Consider the following 26,680-nt stretch of genomic DNA (forward strand, 5'->3'; position numbering starts at 1 on the left):
CAGTGGGCGACCTCCCGAAGGGATGCCGATGTAAATAAAACATTTCGTTGAAAAAATATTCGTATTGGGTGTTGAAAGCTTGATGATCAATTTTTATGAAGCCAACTGTGCGGGGGAAAATCCGATCATGCTGGACCGGGAACGGCGGTTTCATTCACACCCGCCCATCATCAGCGACGCCTCGTGCACAGTTTCCTTTTAGTTTCTCGACGGAAAGGTAAATAAACAGTTGGAAAATTAATGCGAGGAAGTTGAATTAGATTGGGGGAAAATATAGAGAAAGATAAAAAATGTTGGTTGATTTTTATTCGAATGTACGGTATTGAAATAAGAATACTTTTGAGCTCATCTGCGGTGGGCCGAATACGTAGCCAGAATGTCAGAGAGTAGTTCGGTGAAAATGGTTCTCGACAATTATCTGACCGGAATAGTAACAGAAGACCCAAGAACAAAATTGTCCCGACGTTCACAAATTTGTGTTTGGCTAGAAATCTGCATATAAAATAACAAATTAAACCCCACAGTCGTTTTCCAAAAAAATGGTAATAACAATGAAATCGTTTTATTAAGGTATTCAAATTAGATTCCAGGAGAGATTCTCCTGAATTAAATACAGTTCTAAGTTTTTTTTTCTCAAGATCGACATATGGTCATGTGATCATGGTTCTTTAGTCTACACAGTGTGCCGTTTGGATTCTCTCTGGAAGGAATCACCCCAAACATTAGATATGCAACTTACCCAGTCCGCAAATGAGGCAGTATGAATGCTTCCTGTTGTCATGAGCTGGTGTCGGCATTCAGTCAAGGGATACCAACATTACTGTTACTTCACAGTATACTGTGTATCATTCACTGTGCATTATTCGAGTCCAAGACAATGCCATCTATATCTCACACACAGGGATATATTTAAAATTTCAAAGGACCAAAGATAATTCTTGGAATTTGTTTTCATGCGGCTAAGTTGAACGAAGAAATATTTTTTCGGATATATCTTCTCCCTAAACATATTTTCTCCCTATCAATGACCACCAGAAATCAGGATAAATTTAAAGTACACAAAAATACAAGAATGAAATAAAATAATGGAAAGACTTAATCAAATAAATTGTATGATACTTAATGATTTTAACGGGATCTTTAATCTGAGACAATTAGGGCACTAAGGATATGTGGTATTTCGAAAAAAATCATTTCAGGTGATTCGAAACGAAATTCCACGGAGTTTCGCGGAATTTGAGCATGGCGAAATTTGATTTCTTGATTTTGTTTCGTTTCGTAAAATTAGAAAAATTTCGCTAGAAAAAACTAGTCTCTAACGAAATTTAACGGAATTCCGCGGAATTTCGCAACAAATTTAAACTTAAACCATACTATAATATATTATAAAAAAAAATTTCTGTGGCGCTGAACATCTTCTTCTTCCATGGCTCTACATTCCAACTGGAACTTGGCCTGCTTTTCAACTTAGTATTCTATTAGCATTCCTTCAGTTATTAATTGAAAGTTTTTCTATGTCCGCCATTCCGCCGCTGAACTAAATCATGAAATTATTTTCAAAACTTTATGTTATACAATTTTTTTATAACGCTTACTTTTTCTTTCTCAATGGTTCTACATTCAAACTGAAACTAAACCTGCTTTTCAACTTAGTATTCTATTAGCACTTCCTTAGTTAAATATCAACTGAAAGCTTTTCTATGCCCGCCATTGCATGAATATGTATCTTGTGTGGCAAGTACAATGGATACACTATGCCCAGGGTGTCGAGAAAGTTTACAACCCGAAAACATCCTAGACCAGACCGAAAATCGAACTCGACATCTCCGGATTGGCAATCCTACGCCTTCGCTTGCAAAGCTACTTGAGACGCTTACTACATAACCCCATTCTGAGTCGAACAAATTTAATACGTATTTATTTTTCTTCTATAAAACCACGCCTCAAACCTCAAACGTCTCAAACTTTTCTTTAATTTAAAGTAGATTATACAAAATTTGCTGCATCTCGATCGAACGATGTGTACGGTTAATCAAACTAAGCTAAGCACTTCTTTAATTATTTCCACAATATGTACGGAACATTGCAAATTCGTGGGCATTTCTAGATCTTTGCATTAAATTTGCAAAAAACAGAACGGGTTAGAAGATCAATAAAATTGCTGTAAGGACTTCACTCAAGATTGCTTTCAGCACTTAATTGAAGTTGATTGATCGGTTTTTGCATATCTCATATGCACAAATACATGTACAAGGACAAACAAACAATAGTGCCGTCCAATGAGCAGCTCGAAGTAGCTCGAAGTTGTTCCCGTCCTGCTCGTTCTTTTTTGTCAACAAATGGGCATGAGCAGGACAGGGAGAAACTTCGAGCTACTTCAAGCTCTCATTGGACAGCACTAATAGCTCAGTTCGTCGAGCTGATTGTATACACTGGGTTCTGTTTTTACTTTTGTTTACTATTTCTCAATTTTGCACCCATCCTAAATGTTTAACGCATATTAATTACCATGTGATTTTTCTTTGAATTATTTAAGATTTTTTGAAACATGTTGCAAAGATTTTAGTGCCAAATTGAAGCGAAAATTGTGTAGAAAAAGAATCGTGTGTATAAGACTATGGGCCTATAAAAAGTTTAAATTTGGAAGTAATGATAGCCTTTTGATACAACTTTTTGTATGAGAAAGGAAAATTATTTCATATCTGCTGTAAACTGCTGCCGTAAAAATGTTGCGGACACATTTGTGAAAAACAATCTGGAATACATATCTTTGTGCATTTTTAAAAGCTTCACATGATTTTTCTAGTCAACAAATGTATACGGTACACCGGGGCAAGTTGAAACGGTTTTTTCAAAGTTGAAATTCGAAGTGCTCTCAAAAAATCACCCTTTGATATATTTTGAATCCGTTTGCGGTGTTTGTCGGGCCAAATATTATACATAAAAAACAAGCAACCTTAACAAACTTTTTGACGCAGAACTACGTCTGTCTTTTTTATATTGGGGTACACTTTACGATTGCAAAAAATCGAAAAACGTCACAAAAATATGATAGACTTTGATCGTTAATATCTCAGCCGTTTCTGGACGGATTTTCAAGTTTCTTGGACCATTCGATTGAGGAAGAGTCAACGCTTTATTCCCGATGTACACTGAAGTCGTTTTTTACGCGGTGATTTTTTACACTAATTGCTTTTTATGCGATTTTTTTCACTCGAATTTTGGAATTTCTGCAGTTTAGTCAGATCCCGTAATCTTCATCTCGTAGATCTATCGCAAGCTTCTTCTTCCATAGCACTACATTCCAACTGGAAATTGGCCTGCTTTTCAACTTAGTAATCCATTAGCATTTTTTAGTTATTAATTCAAAGCATTCTATGCCCACCATTGCATTAGTATGTATCTTGTATGGCAAATACAGTGGATACACTATCTCCAGGGTGTCAAGAATGTTTCCTACCCGAAAACATCCTAGATCTCCGGATTCTGCGCCTTTGTTCGCAAGGCTAACTGGAGACCTCAAGCCAGCATAGACGTCACATTAATGCAACTTACAGGGATTTTAGCTGGTGCAGTTCGTATCTGCTAACTTACAAGCGCGTTTTCTCTCGAAAGCTTGGGGGCGTTTGATGGCAGCTTCTCATTTATGTCTATTCATGCCAGTAGAGGGGCTCGGTTCAAATGTTGCATTTACCAATGCTTCGAATCGAGATACAATTATCGAAAGATTCTTACTCTCTATAGCGAGTTTTTATCAAATGATAATTTGGATATGTGATCGCTTGAGAGTGTTGTGCATCCTCGATTATTGGAAAATTTTATTTTTATCATCCTTTTTAAATGTTGGTCTAAAAATTATATACATCACCAGGGTTCGTAATTCTCACTCAAACTCAGGAGCACAGTATAAACAACGAAAACAGATTCATCTGGCATGTACAACACTTGTTTTGGTCTCATTGAAAAGAAAAGTCGAAAACCTGTACATTATATACAGCTAAGTAGTTCAACGTCACCTTTGCGTACAACCCGACTGGGTTGCACCTTTGAGTTTTTATAATTTATTTTATTTATCATCAGACTAAGGCCGGAGTGGCCTGTGCTGCACATAAAAGACTTCTCCATTCAGCTCGGTTCATGGCTGCACTTCGCCAACCACGCAGTCTGCGGAGGGTCCGCAAGTCGTCCTCCACCTGATCGATCCACCTTGCCCGCTGTGCACCTCGCCTGGCTACGTGCCCGGCCCACCGCAGTCTTCCGATTTTCGCGGTGTGAACGATGGATGGTTCTCCCAACAGCTGATGCAACTCGTGGTTCATTCGCCTCCTCCACGTACCGTCCGCCATCTGCAACCCACCATAGATGGTACGCAACACTTTCCTTTCGAAAACTCCCAGTGCGCGTTGGTCCTCCACGAGCATCGTCCAGGTCTCGTGTCCGTAGAGAACTACCGGTCTTATAAGCGTTTTGTAGATAGTCAGTTTGGTACGGCGGCGAACTCTATTCGATCGGAGCGTCTTGAGATTTTATAAATATTTTGTATAAATAAATTATATTTTTATATGCATTGTTTCAACTTGCACCCGCGTATCGGGGCAAGTTGAAACACTGCGTTATATTCAGACATAAGCTAATTTTGCCGTATTAATAACAAAATGTATGAATTCAATGAGAACCAAGAAGCACTTGGTTGTAAAGGTGACTATAATACTGCCAGGATTCGCATAAGAGTCCCATGTAAGTTAATGACGCTTTTGATTTTCATTCAGAAATTAGCTTAAAATTGTCTCCTGTTTAAGAAAAACTGATGAAATAGTAGGCTATGTACTACAAATTCGAAAACAAATCCCACTTTAGTTGTGTCATGTTGATATTTACTCGCATAAAAATCACATTCCAGATTTTGAAAAAACGAGCAATGGGTAATGTTTTCAACATAACCGCGAGTAGACGTAGGACTTGTATAAACGTAGCGTATTTACATTTAACTTCAAACTTTTGGATCTGTGGAGTTTGATTATAGTATTGATATTGGAAACGACAACTTCCATGCTGTGTAGAATTATTAACAATTTGTTTATTCAAAGCTTCGGAAAATAAAACTAATAATTAAGTACATAATTAGAATTCCTTTGTTTCTAACTATTAAGCCCTTATTTACTCAAGCAATCGTAGTACATTTATAGATTTCTTTTTGATGATAGTATTTGAAGTTTAAAAATTCTATTTATAAAATTTTCAAACTTGGGCAAAATGAGCTAGTTTGGGGGAACTATTCCGTTTTCCAAACAAAAAAATACAGCACCAATTTCGTTCCTTATTTTTGCTAACATGCATGCTTACTGCTGAAAAATTTCACAACAATAAGAAACAAGTCAAGGAGCAGTAACCCTACTAAAATAGAGGAGGTACTGCTAATACATCAACGAAAAATTATTTAATGTTTTGATTTCAAACTCCGAGTCTATGTCAAATTTAATAATACAATTTCTCAGAAAATGAAAAACAAAGAATAAGATAAAGTTTAATTAAATATTCTTCTGAAAATTATTTTTTGCGGATTTTTTTAAAAGATTTACATTTAATACAGTGAAATTTCCTAATCTAAAATGGATATTAACACTATTGCTGATTGTGCGTCTTTAATTGCTAATGTCTATTGCAAATAAATGAAATAATTATTTGAATCAAATTTTTTCAGTGTAGTTGATTTTTTTGCTGGGGAATCAGAACGGTTATAGTATAACCATGTTTTAATGTACGTGTCGTTTAGTACCAAGCACAACTTAACATATGGTCAGTCATGTGACATGACTCGTACCAAAAGATATTTTAGTTACCAGATAAAGATTGTCGCTTCGGTTCCCTTTGTTCTGCTCCCAAGCAGCACAACTTGTTTCACTACTGAACATTTCACTGTGTTGCAACTATTCGGAAAGAAACATTCTTTGCGTATGTGCCACCAAATATAACACTAAAAAGCGCAAGAGGTGGAGCCTACGGAAACATCCTTCAATTGCAGTAAAATTGCAATAATGTTGCAAAATACTACAGCGGAAAAAAAAATAAAATAAAAATATAAAACTGGATTCGATTTATGGATCTTGTGATTGATAGTCCTTCACTCTACCACAGTACCATTCAACACTTCGAAGGGACTGCATGTTGACTCACCTTACGATTATGAAGTTTTGCACTCGGGTTTTCTGTTACTTGATTGCACCATCACTGGGATAAGTTGTGAGTTGTCAAAACGTTGAACGATTCTAAATTAAACATGAAGACACACTCAACATATCTGCAACTTAATTTAAACAAACAAATAAATTTTGAAAGACGCATTGAAGTTGCATGGTAAAACATATGTAGCTTGATGATTTTGTTTCGTGTTTGCAACATAAAGTGCAGTATTCTTTGGTTGCTTGTTTCCAAATGTCAGACACGTACTGTATTGCAATGTTAATGAAACATTGATCACAGCTCGAACGTTTTTGACATCTTGATGCAACTTTTTCGTGCTTTGATGTTTTTCCAATGCCTTTAATGAAACTGAATAGAAACAAAGTGCTTTTTGGAAGATGTTGCGTGTGCTACTTGGGCTGTCCAAAACATGTGTGGTACCTAACTGTCAAATCGTATGTATTTTTCCTTCATTGACATTCAGATCCGCTATCTTCGCCAGCAAAAGATGTTCCGGACAGCGACGATAGCGACAATCTTTATCTGGTAACTATAATATCTTTTCTAGTACCCATCCCGGATCATGTGGATTATGAAACTAATCACCTGGATGAGCAGACCAAATATCTCTAATTTTATTCTTCTTCATCCACCTCCACTGCCCTGGCTGCCTTAGCCATCATCGGCTACTAGTTGTGATCTCCGAGCGATGCGATGGGCGATTGCATCCATCGCAACCGACCCTCATCAAGCACAGAATGACAAAAAATGCGCCCACTTCTTTCATGCATATTCGCAGACCCACCGGCAGTTCTACCGCTGGTGACTGCATGCTGTCGCTGTGTAGGTAAACAGCGAACGAACGAACGAAACGAAAAATGCGCGAGCAAAAAGCACGTCAGTACGTGCTGCTGTCACAAATTGTAATGACTCGCACACGGCAGGCACTGCTTCTTTTATATACAAAGAAAATCTTCCGGTAGACCCGAAGGCCCGTGACATACCGCATTCTGATGTCCGTGTTAGGAATGCACGGGATTGGTTACATATGAAATTTTACTGGCTTTGACAAGAATTGAAATTTTCAATAGCTTATCGTTAATAATTTTAAGTTTCAATGAAATAGGCAAAATGGTGGAGAGTGTCCGAGTCGATTGATATATAAATCTTAAAAATCCATCGAAAGATAAAGGCGCTAGTAGCGTTCAAAATCTTCCCTTCCAGCGTAACGCTCTCGATTTCCAAAAATCTAAATGACACCCAGTATAGTAAAGAAAGACGTAAGTCCTACGTCAAAATAATCAGAGCAGTCGATCATTTCTTATCTAAATTACAGCTACCGTTTCAACTTACTCCGCATTTCAACTTGCCCCGGTGTACCTTACTATTATCAATTCTCTATCTGCGTATACTCACGTCGGAGTATCCCACTGGACAAAAAATAAAATCTAAGCATTTATTTTCTAATTTCAAGTTAGCTCAATACCATAAAACCACGCTGATAAGTGAATATGAAGTATGCTTCTGTATAATCACATAATTCTTAAGTGAAATAAGGTTTTTGACGAAATTTGAAACGAAGCATCACAAAATTTCTATATTTTTATATACTTACTAATATAAAACTGAACTGATCGATCAGTTTCGGAAGCACACGCTCCACGATGTATTCCATTCAAAGCGGCTCAAATGCTGGGGTATTGTCTTATCGCCAATGGTATATAAACGGGAACGTGGCGATTTATAACAGACTGCTTCTTCTGTTATAATAACTCTATTGGTCGCAAAACAGTTAGTTGACTATGAAAAGTGAAATGAAGGTTCCGTACGTAATGTGGAACCAATTTAATAAAAATTCCGCGGAAAAAAATTAAAATTTCATTTCGTTTCGTAAAATTTTGAATTAAATGGACCTTGATTTCGTATCGTTTCGAATTCTCGAAAGTAAATCTATACTTCGTTTCGTTTCGTTAGGAAAAAGTGTGTTATCGCATACCCTTATAGGGCACCGCTATTTCTCTTCGTTTATCAGAATTTTCCTCGTTCGTTCCAAAGTTTCATTCTGGATTGTGTTTACCAGGTATTCAGCAGTGTGTGGCGATAATCTTAGTGGCAAAGGTTGCATGAATAGTGATTCGCGAACTTAAGTTCTTCCTCTATGGGCTGGATTTCCGGAGTTCTGAAATATCCAAAAGTAGGCTGCAGCGTTTAACTTTTTTTGCATCATCAAAAAACACGTCAATCACGCTCTAAGTAAATATTTTCAGAATATTTACACAAAATGTAGTTTTTCGGTCACGCATTTACTGTTAATTAGTGGAAATCGCTTAAAACTCGTTGCTGTAATAAAAAGTAAACCTTTTATTGCCAAATTTGTGCCACAATTAGCGATTCCAGGAAAACAATCAAGATATTGGCATTTTGGCAAAGACATTAACATCTAAATTTCTTTCTTTCAATGACTCTTCATAAATCAATCGCATCACTTCCCACTCTGTAGATCCATTTGACTAAATAATGGGTCTTTGCTGTCGAACAAAAGACAAAATTCCTACAATATCGACATACAAACTGAATTGTATTCAGACTGTTTCGCAAATATACGCACCATTATCTCCTCTTCACCTTACTCGTGGAGTGTGGTCCCATCAGTTCGCACCATTCAGTATAATTTGAATGGCATAAAAATAAGCCCAAATGTCTTCATCAAACTCAACGGGTGTGCCTCTATTATCATCATCATCATCACCATCGTCGTCAGTTCCGTCCAACCAATCGATCCAATGTACAACAAATTGAACCGCCTGATGACCGATGATGATGATGATGATGGAAGTCCATCGTCTACCCATGGCGGGGAACTGCCGACGACACCACCGATTGACCGTCTGGAATTCGATGACGTAGCGAAAAATTTAAAGTTGACCCATGCTGGAATGGGCGCATGATTCTATGTATGTAGCCGTTGTTCGTGACATATGATCTGGATTCCATTTACGGCAGTTTGTTATTCTATGTGCGCGACTTCGTTCCCGTTGTGTCTGTCAAGTGGAATCAGCGGGTTCCTATCTGATTTCCGCTGACGCCGCTGAACTCGATTGTTTTGACGCATAGCCATAGCGATCCACCCGTAAGATTGACGCCTGGATGGTCGTTCGGAAGTCGAATGTTAACCGGCAAAGGTTTACTCATTCATCAATTAAGTATTACCCACGCGTTGTTGGCTGGCAGCAAACTGGCTCGAAAGCATAAATTCAAAATTTTATCCATATCTACGCGAAACAATTGACTGATTTCTCGGAAAGATTGTCCATTTCCAAGGTTCAAGTGATTTTAATCAACGGTGAGGCGCATGCCCGTCCATTCTGTGAAGAGTTTTTTTCGCGCTCTCATTGCTTAAACCGGGCACGTTGTCTCCGTTGTCTGTCCATGGTATGCCCATTGACTGGAAAATATTCCGCTCTGTTACATTTAGAAGCCATAAAATGTCTAGCGGATTATGTTATTTGTATTAACATCGTGGCCTTTCGAAGGATATCGATTTATATTTTTCTATATTATTACTACTATTTTTTTGACCCTTCCTTCGGAAGTGTATATAATTTCGCTTTGTATGCGTTACGCAGGCGTGTTACGTATTAATCTATCAATAAATCTCTTAAATTATGAAGTAAAATGTATGGTATTTGGAACAAATTCACTTTAATATTGAAAATATAATTATGACAAATGATATGATATGGAAATATGCATATTTTTCTTATTTGTTTCAAAGAAACAATTAATTTATATTGAGTAACATATAGAAGCATGTACCAAACAATCTTCTCAGAAAAGCAAAAACGTAAAAATTTAAAGGGATTTCAAAAATTTCTTCAGTGGAAGCTAGATAGCAAATGTGAGCATGTTTTGAGACGCTAATAGACCACTTATATGCATGTATGTGTGCGTATGTGTGCAAATTCTGAAATTTACTAACATAAAAATCTCACTCATTTTTAAGGTATTAAACATGATTAGTATTACAAAATTAGACATCCATAAGGCGAACTATATGTTATTATTGAACGCTATTAAGTTTCGTTCAGATCAATGACTGATTTAATTAGTTCTGGATTAATTAATATCGAGGTCTCTGGAAATTACGAGTATATGTATATGCCGCCAGCGTTACGCTAGTTACTAACCACGTTACAATAGCTATTCAATCCGACGAGCGCCTAATAGATAGGCAGCATGACGTACAGTGCGTTTTCATTCATTTTGTTGTCACTCTACCCAAAAAATCCGCCTTTTGGTAGGCAATTAATTTGTCACTTTATACGTTCAATCACCGTGGGAAGCTCAGTTGTTTTAGCTCGTTTTAAATATTGGAGTCTGACAATATTTTCTTATGACTAAGGAAGGGTCAAAATCTCACTGTAGGTGGATCAATCTGGGTTTTTTTTATAAATTTCGGGTAGTTCAGAAATAGTGGGTCACATATAAAATGAAGTTCCAGCAGTGAAGTAAGCTGTTGTCCATGCAAGGGGGAGGAGGACTATGTTTTTTGTGGCTCAATAATTACTGCGGCATCGAAACCTACATATGATTCTACAGCTTTTATGAAATTTTAATATGAAATACCTGATTATTGATTTCACTGGTGAAAAAAAACTTTATTTTCAGGACTAGGTACTGGAAGATATCAAATTTGTGCTTGAATAGCCATCAAAATCGGAATCGGTATCAATCTCAATCTGTCCGTTCTTGAATCCGTCCGTTTCGATTCTATAGATCTGAGAAGTCCGATCAGTTTGTTTGCCGCAAAAGCTCCTCGTATTAGTTACCACAGTTAGTTGGTCGCGATTAAGCGACACAACGTAATACGGACCTAGGATACGGGCAATCTGAGAAGCACAAACTGTCAAGCGAGATGATGGGGCAATAAAAACAAAGACAGTGCTAATAAATTTCGTCTCATTCATTTTAACGCCGAGTATTAAGTCTAGTCAGCCATTTTTGTCCTTTTCCTTTTCCATGCCGAGTGTCATAAACTTTCGACGGAATTCCACGTGAACCTTCTGGCAGAATTCTCGTATGAACTTCCGGCGGAATTCCCGGAGAAACTTCCTTAGGAGCTTCAGAAGGAATTCTCGGAGGTACTTCCGGAAGAATTTCTGGAGACTATGTAGAATCGGACTGACAGTGAGTGGGCGGCTGGCTGAGAAAGTTACCTGTAAGTCAACTCTCAAAGTTGGACACTTTTTCGACATCGAAAAGAAGAACAGCGTGCGTATAATATCCTAAATGTAACCAAGTGGTGATCATAAGGGGGAAATTTGAAACAGTACTACTTTGATAGCATGATTATTAGGGGTGTCCGGATAGCCGACCGATATGACGGAGTCATGTACCTTGAAAATCTGTTCACTCGAACTCCAATGCTGTACGACTACGTTCATCAACAAATAGATGACTAGAAAAAAGGGGCGTTATTAATTAAGCAGAGGCGAAGGAAATCGAACGATTGGATCTTGCCATTTGGAGTTGTCGTTTATGAGAACATGCCAGTTATCTAGAATGCAGCGAAAAAGGTTGATGGAGAATCACTGAATACTACGTTAATCAAGGACCTGGATATCTTGACACCCACCGTTATTGTCTGTTGTTTCCCTACCGATAGTATCGAGTGTCAGTGTCAACAGATGTCAAAGAGATGTTCTTGCTGATCTTTATCTGAAAGGCGGATCGCAGTGCTTTACCATACAGAGATTCCCCAAAGTTGGCGATGAGTAGCATAGTATCTGATGTTGCGATATTTATAGCATCGAAAGCTTGAACGCTTCAGAATAAGAAGCGGAATAACTACGCGGGGTAGCGGCAGTGAATAAAAGGCATTGCATGGATGATTACGTCGATAGCTTTAATAACGCGGCGGAAGTATTCGGATGTTGAAGGACGTCAAGTAACAGGAGCGTTCTGTTACCGGAAAAGAAGTCTAGCTTGAACGAACGGCGTCGATACAGGCAAAAGACGTCTTCTTCCGTTGCAACTTTCCGTAATAATGTTTACCCTGCTTGAAGTGAACACGATCCCAACAAAACGAGAGTTATTAAAACTCATCGTGAGCATCTGATATTAATGGTACTCTTCGGTATGCAAAGAAATATTTTTATCCAAGAAGTTTGGCGGAGCGACACAGACTGGGATTGCAAAAATTCAGCAGAGATTGCCAAGCGTTGGAAGCAATGGATTGCGTTGCTTAATAAGATGGATGATATGCGAATTGCTCGGTGTTATTTTCTGGGATACGATCTGAAGAGTTTCAAATTGTATGAGCAATAAAGCAATCGGTACTGCCTCTTGAAAGGAGGCTTCCGAGCCTCTTGAAAGGAGGCTTCCGAGCCACTTGAAAGGAGGCTTCCGAGCCTCTTGAAAGGAGGCTTCCGAGCCTCTTGAAAGGAGGCTTCCGAGCCTCTTGAAAGGAGGCTTCCGAGCCTCTTGAAAGGAGGCTTCCGAGCCTCTTGAAAGGAGGCTTCCGAGCCTCTTGAAAGGAGGCTTCGAGCCTCTTGAAAGGAGGCTTCCAGCCTCTTGAAAGGAGGCTTCTGAGCCTCTTGAAAGGAGGCTTCCAGCCTCTTGAAAGGAGGCTTCCAGGCCTCTTGAAAGGAGGCTTCCAGGCCTCTTGAAAGGAGGCTTCGAGCCTCTTGAAAGGAGGCTTCCTGAGCCTCTTGAAAGGAGGCTTGAGGCCTCTTGAAAGGAGGCTTCCAGAGCCTCTTGAAAGGAGGCTTCTGAGCCTCTTGAAAGGAGGCTTCTGAGCCTCTTGAAAGGAGGCTTCCGAGCCTCTTGAAAGGAGGCTCTGAGCCTCTTGAAAGGAGGCTTGAGCCTCTTGAAAGGAGGCTTCCTGAGCCTCTTGAAAGGAGGCTTCTGAGCCTCTTGAAAGGAGGCTCTGAGCCTCTTGAAAGGAGGCTTCCAGGCCTCTTGAAAGGAGGCTTCCAGGCCTCTTGAAAGGAGGCTTCTGAGCCTCTTGAAAGGAGGCTTCCGAGCCTCTTGAAAGGAGGCTCTGAGCCTCTTGAAAGGAGGCTTCTGAGCCTCTTGAAAGGAGGCTTCCTGAGCCTCTTGAAAGGAGGCTTCTGAGCCTCTTGAAAGGAGGCTTCTGAGCCTCTTGAAAGGAGGCTTGAGCCTCTTGAAAGGAGGCTTCCGAGCCTCTTGAAAGGAGGCTTCCGAGCCTCTTGAAAGGAGGCTTCCCAGCCTCTTGAAAGGAGGCTTCCTAACCTCTTGAAAGGAGCCTTCCCAGCCTCTTGAAAGGAGGCTTTCTAACCTCTTGAAAGGAGGCTTCCGAGCCTCTTGAAAGGAGGCTTCCGAGCCTCTTGAAAGGAGGCTTCCGAGCCTCTTGAAAGGAGGCTTCCGAGCCTCTTGAAAGGAGGCTTCCGAGCCTCTTGAAAGGAGGCTTCCGAGCCTCTTGAAAGGAGGCTTCTGAGCCTCTTGAAAGGAGGCTTCCGGGCCTCTTGAAAGGAGGCTTCCGGGCCTCTTGAAAGGAGGCTTCCGGGCCTCTTGAAAGGAGGCTTCCGGGCCTCTTGAAAGGAGGCTTCCGGGCCTCTTGAAAGGAGGCTTCCGGGCCTCTTGAAAGGAGGCTTCCGGGCCTCTTGAAAGGAGGCTTCCGGGCCTCTTGAAAGGAGGCTTCCTGGCCTCTTAAAAGGAGGCTTCCTGGCCTCTTGAAAGGAGGCTTCTGGCATCTTGAAAGGAGGCTTCCAGGCCTATTGAAAGGAGGCTTCCGAGCCTCTTGAAAGGAGGCTTCCGAGCCTCTTGAAAGGAGGCTTCCGAGCCTCTTGAAAGGAGGCTTCCGAGCCTCTTGAAAGGAGGCTTCCGAGCCTCTTGAAAGGAGGCTTCCGAGCCTCTTGAAAGGAGGCTTCCGAGCCTCTTGAAATTTGCGATTTTTGGACTGCCAAATAACACAAAGTTTGCGTTGAAACTTCGTTGAAAAGTATTTTTTTATTTATGTATTGCCTTAGAGGAGGGTATAATATACCGTTTTACCCTACGTAGGTATAAAAGCCTGGCACTTTCTTATTGGGTTTAGTTTAGGCTCAATGGTAAGATATAAAACACATCCAGAGAGAATATTCGAAAAACATTGTAACTTCCGCACTGTAATCAAACTGGTTCAACTATGGTGTGGCTATCGAATAGAGTAAACACCATACTATTTGCTAGTCTCGCCAGTTGAAGGGAATGCAACTATGATGGATCAAATTTATTGCTCATCCACCCTGCTGATAAATTGGCTTCTGCAGTAGCTCATCACAAAGTTGTGAAATATTAATTGCAAAATGCTGTTCAGCATCGCCGCCGAAAGTTCCGCCCTACGGATCCCGCTCTGATGCCAGAACAGCAACCAGACACCGACCAAAACCACCAAAGAAGGTGCATTGTGTGGTGGTGGTTGGTGATGAATAAAATATTTCGTAAAGCCAAAACATTGCTCAACTCACACATCTCAGCGCCGCACGTCAATCACATGCCCAATGTAAAGCTCTGCAACAGATGTTTGGATCCGATGTTTCGTACTTGGTTTGCATTTAGTTTAGAACCTCACGTACCTTACTGGCCTTTCAAAATTTTTGGATTTGAATGTCCATCGCATCGTATATTGAAACATTCTGCTCCCATCTTTCCTCCATCCAGTGTCATTGCCGGTCTTAGAAGGGGCACCTCTTCGTCCGACCCGCCCCATGTTTCGATTGTAACGGTACCCCCTTGATTTGTGAGATAGATTGACATCTCCTGACCAGAACATTACGGGCTTGCTGCAGTTGCCGATCATATGCATGAATAAGCCCTATTTTTAGACTTACGCGCACGCTATTGAAATTTCAAACTAGCCAGAGCCAGAGCAGTCCGGTGGGTTCAGTTTCTAATGGTCGTTCTAACACTTGGAGATTAGGGGTCTGCCATTTCTAAGCACGTAGCTACCAACATACACACCGACATGTAGCTCGTGGCTTGGGACCAGATTGTGGCCAGCAGCGTTTGAGTGGTCGAAACAAATCACAGCTGCACCGCCTTCTTCATCACCCGAACAACGGGTTGTGTATTTGATGAAGGTTTCAGACAATCTTTAGAAGATGTGTGATAGATTGTTCTGCTCGCTGTTGCTGCTGCTGCAGGTCGACGGGGTCGGTTCAAGAGCTCACACTTGTTCACAAAAGACAGCTCCTACTTCTGGCTTCTGATTTATTCAGTACGCACATTTGCTCATTTATCACATGAATGGCTCCCACCACTAATCCACACAATTGATCCTTCATGCTCTGTGCGGAAACTTCACTTCAAAGGCAAAGGAAAACATTGAATACTGGTTGTGAGCTCAAAGGAATTCCTTGCTTCCATCAGGCGGTTACCACCGCCACCCATACAGAACCACTTCTGAGCCTGGAAGACGGAATGGCAGCTAGACTCTGGACCGGCGATCGGTGCAGCGAGGCATGTGCAATGCAATGAATGCTTGGCACGAACTGGCCAATCCAGCAACAAGCACAGAACGTTATTGCTTTCATATTCAAAGTACCCAGCGCTCGCTGGGAAGAAAAAATCTTGCTTACCTTCCACATAGCGTCATTCAGAATATGTGCTGGGAGATCACTATCAAATGAATTATGCATACGATTTACGAATGAAAGGCATCCAGTTGGATTGTGGTTTGTTGAAATTCCTGATAATAGACTGTACTTTAACTTTGTAAGGGTGGTTTACACGTTGAATTCTTTATTATTTTAGTACCGATTATTTGATAATTTGTCAAGTATTTTTCAGAGGCACACATATATTCCTTGATGCTGTATTTTGATATTTTAACATCTGAGTTTCAATGTGAATTTTATTATTTTAAGTATTGATTTTCAAACAAGAATTAATAAAAAAAATTGGTAACTAGAACTTGAAAAACTTCATTCAATACTTTGATTATTGTATGAAAACTCGATGTGCATATCCACATACATGTGAAAGATTCAGTTCGAAAGTGTTTTAAGGATTAACACTTTCCTTCGATAAGATTCGAACCCACGATCCTCAATATGCTACCGTCGGCCTCTGAAACTTAGCGGCTTAGCCGTACTGAGGGTCGCGAGCTCGAACCTCACCGAAGAAAAGTGAATACCATCAACACATTTTTCGAATTGAATCTCTAAATTGGAACTCTACCTCAGGGAGAGACGCCGTCCGTGGAAAATGTTGGAATAATGAGATAATCATTTTTTGGCAATAAATAAACGATCGATGTTTAATTTCAGAAAAACATAATCATTTATTGTTGTTTTTTCAAAAACAAACCAAATCATTGCGTAAACAATAAACCCTTTTTACTGTGTCACAATGAAGGAGTGTAATAATAGTGGTAAAAAGCTATAGAGGAAGAATGTCGATGCGAATCCTTTTGTTCTCGTTCTCAAACATGTTGGGTAGACAACTGTCAAAACCAGGGGGGTAATATGCGGTGCATCGCGCCTCCTCTGCATGTAGTATGAATCAAATGTAAATAAACAATCCCACAATTTTTTCGTTTGTCAGCAGTAGTGTAGGTTACCAATATCCTACAAGATTCCAGTTCGAAAAATGTTACACTTGCCAAGCGGGGTGGCCCAGGGTGGCCTGCCTTTCCCAAGCGGCGAGGCCCGGCTGATACATCTTAGGTAGGCTTGATTTGTTCGTGGATGACAGGCTTACTCCCCCCTGGTCAAAACGTACAAACGTACTTATTTTCAACAGATTTGTTTGGACCAGATCGGATTATGTGCTTAGAAGTTATGGCCAAAATACAATTCTTGCCTTTTTCGTAAACTAAGTACAGGCACACCTCGATAGTACGTACCCTGGACCCTCGATTGTACGTACCCTCGATTGTACGTACCCTCGATTGTACGTACATTTTGTTACGTTTTAGTTTATTCGTATGTGCTAACGTAAAAAACGTAATAAAATAGTCTCATGACACATTAGAAAATAACAAAGTAAAATCAAAATACGCACTGTCCCGTGTATCACAGTTCGGACACCCCTGTTGAACACTTTGCTGAAATCCTGTCCAGCTAGCCACAGAAACATAATCGCCTCGCCACAGTATGACTGATATATGCAACACACACAAACTCACACGGATGCGCGTTCATCGAGAGTAACGAAACGCAACACCATTTATCGCTGAAACGACACCGATACAAGCACACATTCGTGTGAAGTAATGTTTGGCTGTTGTACATCACCACCGCTGCTCGCCAAACCAACACGAGAGACGGAAGTGAGAGAACGTGTGGCCAGAGAACTCTCACGCCTACCTGCACTCAGCAATTCAAGTGAGTCTCCGCTCCGACGACTAGAAGCAGGCGTCGCCGATCGCAGGTCGGCACGGACGTCAGAGCAGCGAGAGAAACAGTTCGCACTAGGCCCCGCGACAAATCGTACGTCCATTGATTTGCACGAAATTTGCAGAAAATTGCAACCGTACATTTTGGCCTACTAGCGTGAGGTGGCAAAAGTCGTGAAAACGAAAGAAAAGCCGGAAGTGGTACTTGAGGTGCCCTGTGCATGATTGTAAAGTCGCATAATTCCTTGCAAGGAATTCGAAGCATAATCGGGTCATCTTGTGTGACGGTAAGCCAAAAAATCTTTTGATCTCGACTGGAAACCCAAGGACCGGCCATTTTGTTTTCCAGAATCTACGAGCGCGTGGTCTGGAATAGGAGCCGTTTAGAGGGCACTGATTTGGAAACTAAAACCCGGACCATCAGGGAAATAGTTGTCTGACAGGTGAGCAGAACACTACTGAATAAAACGGAGCATATTCTAAAAACATATGTTGTGATTCAGGCCTCTCCACTCTCCGGCACCGAATAAAACTCCGATACGTGACGGCAGCGGTTGCTTCAGTTGCAGGCCACTGCGTAGGTCCCAATTCAGCCAAGGCAGGGAGCACGTCGGCGCTTGAGACCCCGTCAACCAGTGGATACCCGCAAGCGCACCAGACGCGAAAAGGCAGTGGAGCTTGGATTAGCATCGCCCGCAGGAAGAGAAGCCCCATCAAGGGTAAGCCCACGGTAATTGAGATCGCAGGCAGCCTATTAATGCTCCACCGTCCGCAGGGCTTCTTTCGCAGGTTTGATTTTCGTGTCGGGAGCCAAGCGGTGAAACGGGGCGAGTGGTGACGGAACGACGGCAGTAGGCCACGACCTTTGGACGATTTCGAGATTCTGTCGGCGAGTGAACCTAGCGCGAGACGGAAGGAGAATAGCAGGGCTAGCTGGCTGTGCGAACGTTCGGCATCGAAGGCTCCGCCCGAGCGGCAACGCGTGACAGGCAAGGCGCGCGCTGAGAAGAGCGCGGCCAGGCCGCTCGGTCAGGCAGGGCTGGCACGGCCCTGAGCAGCCACTATGATGCAGCAAATCGTGAGTCAGTGCACCTAAATAAGATTAGAATCTCACAGAGTAGGAGAAGTAGGAGCCCAGAGCAGGGAAAAATGAAAAGCGTTATGAATATAATGTGTTGAATCATGAGACTGTTGTTTTTTATTTGGTTGTGCCTTTAGCCCTCAGTGTTTGTGAGTAATCCACTTGGGTAGCTACTTTACCTTGCTCTACCGTAACGGGAATTTCATAACAATTTTACTTCGATAGTACGTACACCAAAAAAACTTTTTTCGCTCAATTTTCTGTACGATTTTAGAAGTAGAAGTTTGGATATGTTTTGATGGCACTTGCGTGGGGTCCTTCATACGCTACGTCTGATTTATTTATGACACTATTGTAATAACGAATTTAGTAGGAAAACTTTGAAAAAGCAGCGAGTCATAAATATTTGGCTGGGATTCTGTTGAAGTTTGTTCGAAATATCCATACAGGTTTTCACTTGATATTCAATCTGGAGTTCAGATTCAGGACCTGTGCGCTGATATAAATTTTATCGGCGATAGATAATTTCGCTGATGATTGGCGGCGGCGTGAATTCCTTCAGAAGTTCCTCCAGGAGTTCCACTGTATGCTCCTACAGGAATTCTTCCGTAAGCTCCCCCAGGAATTCCTCCGGAAGTTCCTCCGGGAATTTCTCCGTAAGTTTCTCCAGGAATTCCTCCGGAAATTCCTTCAGGAGTTCTTCCGGAAGTTCTTCTAGAAGCTTCTCCGGAAGTTCTTCCAGAAGCGCCGGTCCGAGAATTGGCGGCGGCGGCGTTTTCGGCGTCACGCCGTAAGCCATTTTAGCCGGCGGCGGCTGCGGCGTGAATCGGCGTGGATTTTTTTTACGTTCGTTTTTTGAAGATTTTTTTCGGCATTATTTTGGAATGTTTTTAAGACTTCAACGGAAGAATCTTCTGAATTTCAACGGAAAAATCTAATGAACTTCTCCCGAAAATTATTTAAGCTTCTCCAGAATATTTATTTGAAAATAGTTTTCGGATTCTCCATGGCTACTACTTTGAAGTTTTGATAATTCTTTGGAATTTCTAAGGAAGCAGTTTGAAATTTCTAAGGAAAAATGTTTCAAGTTTCCACAGGGAAATGATCGGAAAATCCAGGGAAAGTTTCTGTTAAATGTTCTTCGAAATTTACACAGAAAATTCCTCAAATTTTCCGCGGGAGACAGGTCAAAATGTGGACATTAACAAAAAAAAATTGGCAAATTGTTCGAAATTTTTAATAGGAAATTCATTGGAATTTGCATGGGATTTTTAAAATTTCTATACAAAATTCTTCGGAAACGGTTATACAACGGACATACTGCCGCATTGGTAATTTGGCCGAAAAAACACTTTTCTCTAACACGTCGTTTGGCTGAAACGGTCGTTTGGCCGAATAGGTTATAAGGCCGAAAATGTCGTTCGGTCGAAATGGTTGTTTGACAGTGTTGTGAATAACTTGAACACCCCTATCGTCATTTGAAGTCATCGCTCATTCGAGCGATCGGAACAGCCGATGGGCTTAAAACTGATTGCAATAAACGAGACGAGTCAGTTGATTCGGAACCTCCAAACGTATCAGATCGCTCTATTCCTTGTCACGTATTCACGGTTCCCATACGTCTCGCATTCTTCGCTTTGTCTTTCCACCTGGTTGGACTGTTTCGCGCTAGTTCTTGGCAGTACATAAAAGTGGCGACGTGGATTAAGTAAGTTCAACGCGTGTAAGGTGAAGTTAAACCAGTGTAGGAGGTGAAAACAAGAACCGGAGTACAGCAACAGTCATCAGCATAAAACCACATTGTGTAATTTCTTTATCGACTTTGCTTCATACGGAGTATTCAGCGAGCGAATAGTCGACGTTCTGGGAATTCCCATACACTATCCAACGGGATCAAAACATCGGAGAAGGCGGGTGAAGGTGAATCCTTCTATTGTCCTCGATTGCGAGCGAAGTTCGGATTCGGACGACTCCAGAGGTGGTTTTGAACCGGAAGGTCGGGAAAATTTTCGACAATTGGATTTCCTTTTCGTGATTATTATTTATTTATTAGGGTTTCCATTTTTTTATCTACCGTATAATGAGTACCAGTGTAGCGTATTCGTTGGAACCCTACCGCAAGGGAACATCCTTTAATGACTGGTTTACCCGGTTGAAGTACCTTTTCCGGGTGAACAATGTAAAAGAAGAAGATAAAATGGCATTTTTCATCACCATGAGTGGTCCGGTGATATTTGCCGAGATCAAACTGCTCTTTCCGACAGGCAATTTTGAAGAAGCTTCATTGGACGATATTGTGTCAAAGCTCAAAAACCGCCTGAATAAGACGGACCCTGATTTGGTACAAAGGTACAAATTTAGTACCAGAGTACAAAACCCAGACGAAAGCACGGAAGATTTCATTTTGAATTTAAAGCTTCAAGCTGAATTTTGCGGCTTTGACAACTTTAAGGGGGTTGCTATTCTGGATCGGTTGATAGCGGGTATTAGAGACAAACAACTTAGACAACGACTTCTAGGGGAAGAAGCTTTAACTTTGGCAAATGCGGAGAAGATTATTGCCACATGGGAAGTAGCTCGAGTTAACGCAGGTACGGCAGATCAATCAAATATAGGACATCCGGGAATGATAGCTGCAGTGAATTCAAGATCCTATGAACAACGTGGAGTAGCGGCGGCAAGATTGTCTCAAGTTTATGATTTATCTCGAAAATATCAGGGCATTGGGAACAATGAGGGCAACACTAACAACAGGGGACCGGTAAGAAGCCGTTTAGGGTTTAGACCTGCGGAAAGATGGCAGCAGACAAATCGAGTTGGACGCGGAAACGAAGCAGTCAATTATCGTACACAAAATGGACGTCGACAGTGGGTACGACCAGACTATTCCCAGATGATTTGTAACTACTGCGGTGTCAAAGGCCATATCCGGAAGAAGTGTTTCAAATTAAAAAATTTGCATCGGGATGCGGTGAACATAGTCGATTCTTTTAAACCGGGGCCATCGGCAGACAGGCACATTTCAGAGTTGCTAGAAAGGATGCAGACCAGAGACGATGAAGAGGATGATGATAGCGACACAGGTAATTTGCAATGCATGATGGTGGCGTCTATTAATAAAATAAACAATCCTTGCTTAGTTCAAGTAGAGATTGAGGGGAAATCCCTAAAAATGGAAGTCGACTGTGGAGCGTCTGTGTCCGTCATAAGCAAAGGACGGTATTTATCGAAGTTTAGTAATCCTTTACACAAATATAGCAAACCATTGATGGTTGTGAATGGAAAAAAAAATAAAAATTGCGGGGGAGGCAATGGTTTCAGTAAAATTTAATGGTAAAGAGTCGCTTATGCAGTTATTGGTTCTTGATTGCGACAATGATTTTTATCCGCTATTAGGTCGAACTTGGTTGGACAAGTTTTATCCGAATTGGAGACACTTTTTTACAAATGGCTTGAAAATTCATAGCATAAAGGATGAGTCAAATGAAGCAACAGTTGTCGAACTGAAAAATAAATTTAGGAATGTATTTGAGAAAAATTTCTCAACGCCTATAAGGGGTTTTAAGGCAGAACTTGTAATGAAAAACGAAACCCCTATATTTAAGAAAGCATATGATGTGCCTTACAGACTTAAGGATAAAGTTGCTACATATTTGGACAAATTGGAAAAAGAAAAAGTAATAACACCGGTAGATACCAGTGAATGGGCTTCACCAATTATTATAGTAATGAAAAAGAATAATGAAATACGCTTAGTTATTGACTGCAAAGTTTCAATTAACAAAGCCATTGTTCCTAACACATACCCTTTACCTACCTCACAGGATATTTTTGCAAATCTAGCTGATTGTAAGTTTTTTTGTGCACTAGACCTTGAGGGTGCATATACGCAGTTAGAATTAACGGAAAGGTCAAAAAAATTTGTGGTTATTAATACAATGAAAGGACTATACAAATACAACAGATTACCTCAAGGAGCATCATCAAGCGCCTCAATTTTTCAGCAAGTCATGGATAAAGTACTAGAAGGGATTGAAAAGGTTACATGCTACTTGGATGATGTATTGATAGCCGGAAAAACCGTTGAAGAATGCAAAAGCAAACTTTTACTAGTGTTAGAGCGTTTAGCTAATGCTAACATAAAAGTTAATTTTGAGAAGTGCAAATTCTTTGTGAAAGAGCTAATTCATTTAGGACACATTATTAGCGGTAAAGGGCTCAGGCCGTGCCCTGACAAAATTTCTACAATAGAGAAGGCTAATGCCCCTAAAAATGAGACAGAATTGAAATCCTACTTAGGTTTGTTAAACTACTACCATAAATTTATTCCAAATTTATCTACCACTTTGTATCCATTGTATAACTTGCTGAAAAATAACGTGAAATATGTTTGGGATGACAATTGTCAAAAAGCGTTTACAGAGAGCAAAAATTTATTGGTAAAGACGGACTTTTTAGAGTTCTATGATCCGGCGAAACCATTAGTGGTAATCTCAGACGCTTCAAGTTATGGTTTAGGCGGCCTAATAGCCCATGTTGTAGAGGAGCTGGAGAAACCGATTAGCTTTACATCTTTCTCTCTGAATTCGGCACAAAGAAAGTATCCTATTCTTCATTTGGAGGCGTTGGCTTTAGTGTGCACCATTAAAAAATTCCATAAGTATCTTTATGGACAGCCGTTTACAGTGTATACTGATCACAAGCCATTGGTGGGAATTTTCGGTAAGGAAGGAAAACATTCAATTTATGTAACAAGACTACAGAGATTTGTGTTAGATTTATCAATATATGAATTCGACATTGTGTATAGACCCTCACATAAATTAGGGAATGCAGATTTTTGCTCCAGATTTCCATTACAGCAGGTTGTTCCTGAGGAACTGGATGCTGCAGCCATCAAAAGTATTAACTTTAGTAAAGAAATACCCATAGATTCAAAACTAATAGCTGAAGCAACCAAAAAAGATGAGTTTTACAATTAATAAACAACATGCTCAATGGCTGGCCCGAAAGAGTGGAGAAACAATTTACAAATGTTTTTTCTAACCAGTTGGATTTGGAATTGATTGACGATTGTCTTATCTTCATGGATAGAGTAGTAATACCATCAATTTTTCAAAAGCAAATTTTAAAAACGCTACATGCTAATCACTCGGGTATAATTAAAATGAAACAATTAGCAAGAAAAACAGTTTTTTGGTTCGGTATTAATTCCGATATTGAAAGATATGTAACAGAGTGTTACTCATGTAATAGTATGGCAATAGTTAACAAGTCAAAAGATTTATCCAAATGGACGCCGACTACGAGACCTTTTAGTAGGATACACATAGACTTTTTCTTCTACAAGCACAGTACTTTTCTGTTGATCGTAGATAGTTTTTCCAAGTGGATTGAGGTCGAGTGGATGAAATATTCGGACAATGGTCCTCCTTTCAACTCCTGGAATTTTATAAACTTTCTAGAGAAGCAAGGGATAAAAGTTATGAAAAGCCCTCCATATAATCCGTCCAGTAACGGACAAGCGGAGAGGTTAGTAAGAACGGTAAAAGAAGTGCTCAAGAAATTTTTATTGGACCCAGACATCTTGGAGTTAGACTTGGAGGACCAGATAAATCTATTTTTATTCAATTTTAGAAACAATAACTTGACTACAGAGGGACATTTTCCAAGTGAAAGGATATTTTCATATAAACCGAAAACTATTTTGGATTTAATTGATCCCAGAAATAACTATAAGAGACATATGGAAGGTTTTCATACAGATGATGATGTCAAAATAGAAAGGCAGAGCGGATATATTCCGAAAGTATCGGAAGACGCTATTGACAATCTGATGGCGGGGGATGAAGTGTGGTATAAAAATAACAACCCACATAACCAAGCGAGATGGATAAAGGCAACATTCATTAAAAAGTTTTCTTACAATGTCTTTCAGATATGCGTTGGAAGCGCGGAAACAATGGCGCACAGGACGCAGATCAGAGTCTGTAAGGGGAACGATTCGTGGCGAGGGCCTAATGTTTGGATCACCAGAAAGAAGCACCATGACACGACGATAGACGAAGGCTTAGGAACACCTGTAATTGAGCCGCCCAATGGCGAAGAAGAATTGGAGCAGGCTCCGAAGGGAGGTAGAAAGCGGAAGCGTCGTGAATCGATGAGTGATCTAAGAAAGCCCCGAAGGTCCAAGCGGCCGAAAAAAGTGAATCGTAGTGATGATTATTATTACAATTAAGTTTTCGGATTTATTGTGAATTATTTGTTTTCAAAGTATGAATTTGATATCGAAATGTTTTGATTTTTATTAGATTAACTTCAAGTTCTGATTATAAGTAAAACTTTGTAAAGGGGAAGAACTGTTGTGAATAACTTGAACACCCCTATCGTCATTTGAAGTAATCGAATACACATAAACGTCATTCGAAGTCATCGCTCATTCGAGCGATCGGAACAGCCGATGGGCTTAAAACTGATTGCAATAAACGAGACGAGTCAGTTGATTCGGAACCTCCAAACGTATCAGATCGCTCTATTCCTTGTCACGTATTCACGGTTCCCATACGTCTCGCATTCTTCGCTTTGTCTTTCCACCTGGTTGGACTGTTTCGCGCTAGTTCTTGGCAGTACATAAAAGACAGAAAGGGTCATTTGGTCCAACAACCGAATGTTGATTACTGAACGGATAATATGGTCAAAAATATCCAAAAATTCCAAATGGGCTTCATTTATTGATAAACCGGTGAAATTTGCAATTTTTTTAAATGAAAATATTCTTTGTTTTAGATAGTGCAACATATTTTGGACCCACGTATGTACACATTTTAGACACCCCCCTTTAAGTCTTTTAAAAGTCAAATTATCAGTTCGCTCTGGTCAATTGAGCCGAAGCAAATCCTTATCTTTCGATTGGCATACATAAATAAGATGATTCCTGCATTATAAATACTAAATATCGACATGAACTTATTGTGTGCATTTTGAGATTTTCAGCTATGTATGCTTTAAAGCGTAACGCATTGTAACACTTGCCTTCTTTCCACAGGAAACTAGTTAAACAAAAGAAGAACAACATTATTCTCTTGAAACCAGTGATGGAATTAGCAACGGCATTGATTTTTGGTCAGAATTCATGAAAATGTCACCAGGAGGGTCCAAAATCTGTAGGTGTCTAAATCAAGTTGCTTGCCCTATGTCCATTTCAGCTAAATAAAAAAATGAGTACAAATGAGTTTTGGCCTAATGGTTTGTTCGGCCAAATGACATATTCGGCCAAACATCTTCCGACCTTGTGTCTATCGGCCAAATCGCCCTACCTGTCGTTTGCCCGAAAGTCAAGAATAACAGGTTAGGCCAAAAGCCATCTAGCAAAATTCCATTAGGCTGAATTAAACGTTTGTCCAAACGGTATTAGGTCGAAATGGTTTGACCGAAAATAACATTTGGCGGAGAGCGACAAACAGCCGAAAGGCTCATTCGGCCGAATTGGTAATTTGACCGCAAAAGTTGTTTGTCCTAACAGTTTATTTGGCTGAAATTGTAATTTGGCCGAAAATGTCGTTTGGTAGAAATGGTCGTTTGGCAGAAAGAGTCATTTGGCTCTACAAAACAAACATCGTAGCCAAACAGCTTTTTCTGCCAAATAACCTATTCAGCTAAACGGCTTTTTTGGCAGAGTGACCAATTCAGCCGAGCGACACTTGCCAAATGACCAAATCGCCAATTGAGGGAGGGGGGAATGACTTACCCCTTCCTAGAAAAAATAGCCCCCCCCAGGATTTGTAAAGATAATTTGAAGGTGATATAAATTTTTAACATATAGCCGAACGAATTACTGAAAAAGTTTGAAAACATATTCAGCCTATCATAATAAAATGAGTGGAGGAAAAAAGAAGTTTTTTTTTTTTTCATTTCTGAGACAGATTCCTGTGTGGCAGTGTGTGAAATTGCACTTGTTGATAATTATGAAAAGGCAATACCTATCTAATTGATTTGAAAGCATCAAAATAAGCTTAATATGAACAACAACGGAGAGCTACTAAAATATCAATCAAAGCAAACGTGATATTTTGCCAGAA

The 26,680-nt window shown here is 40.4% G+C and overlaps 2 protein-coding genes and 1 long non-coding RNA gene across 7 annotated transcripts in view; all 3 read left to right on the forward strand.

The window, feature by feature from the left end:
• The window catches only part of LOC134225108 (igLON family member 5-like), a 379,522-nt gene that overhangs the window by 84,834 nt on the left and 268,008 nt on the right, over positions 1–26,680 (forward strand). The gene's annotated exons all lie outside the window — the stretch shown is intronic.
• On the forward strand, positions 17,128–18,724 carry LOC134220629 (uncharacterized). Its single transcript, XR_009981984.1, has 4 exons — positions 17,128–17,808; positions 17,871–17,964; positions 18,025–18,240; positions 18,297–18,724. It is a non-coding gene; the product is annotated as an uncharacterized LOC134220629 (long non-coding RNA).
• Positions 20,140–25,177, forward strand: LOC134225110 (uncharacterized). 2 transcript variants are annotated; one of them, XR_009983169.1, is made up of 2 exons: positions 20,140–20,310; positions 24,541–25,177. XR_009983169.1 is itself a non-coding variant. In XM_062704897.1 (2 exons), exons 1-2 carry the CDS (start codon positions 20,800–20,802, stop codon positions 24,594–24,596), a joined length of 942 nt encoding a protein of 313 aa, XP_062560881.1. In that variant the 5' UTR covers positions 20,704–20,799; the 3' UTR covers positions 24,597–25,177. The 2 variants fall into 2 exon arrangements, 1 of the variants encoding a protein (XP_062560881.1); XM_062704897.1 differs by lacking the exon at positions 20,140–20,310 and adding an exon at positions 20,704–21,685.

The sequence above is a fragment of the Armigeres subalbatus genome, chromosome 3, assembly GCF_024139115.2.
Source record: "Armigeres subalbatus isolate Guangzhou_Male chromosome 3, GZ_Asu_2, whole genome shotgun sequence".
Taxonomy (NCBI): Eukaryota; Metazoa; Arthropoda; class Insecta; order Diptera; family Culicidae; genus Armigeres; species Armigeres subalbatus.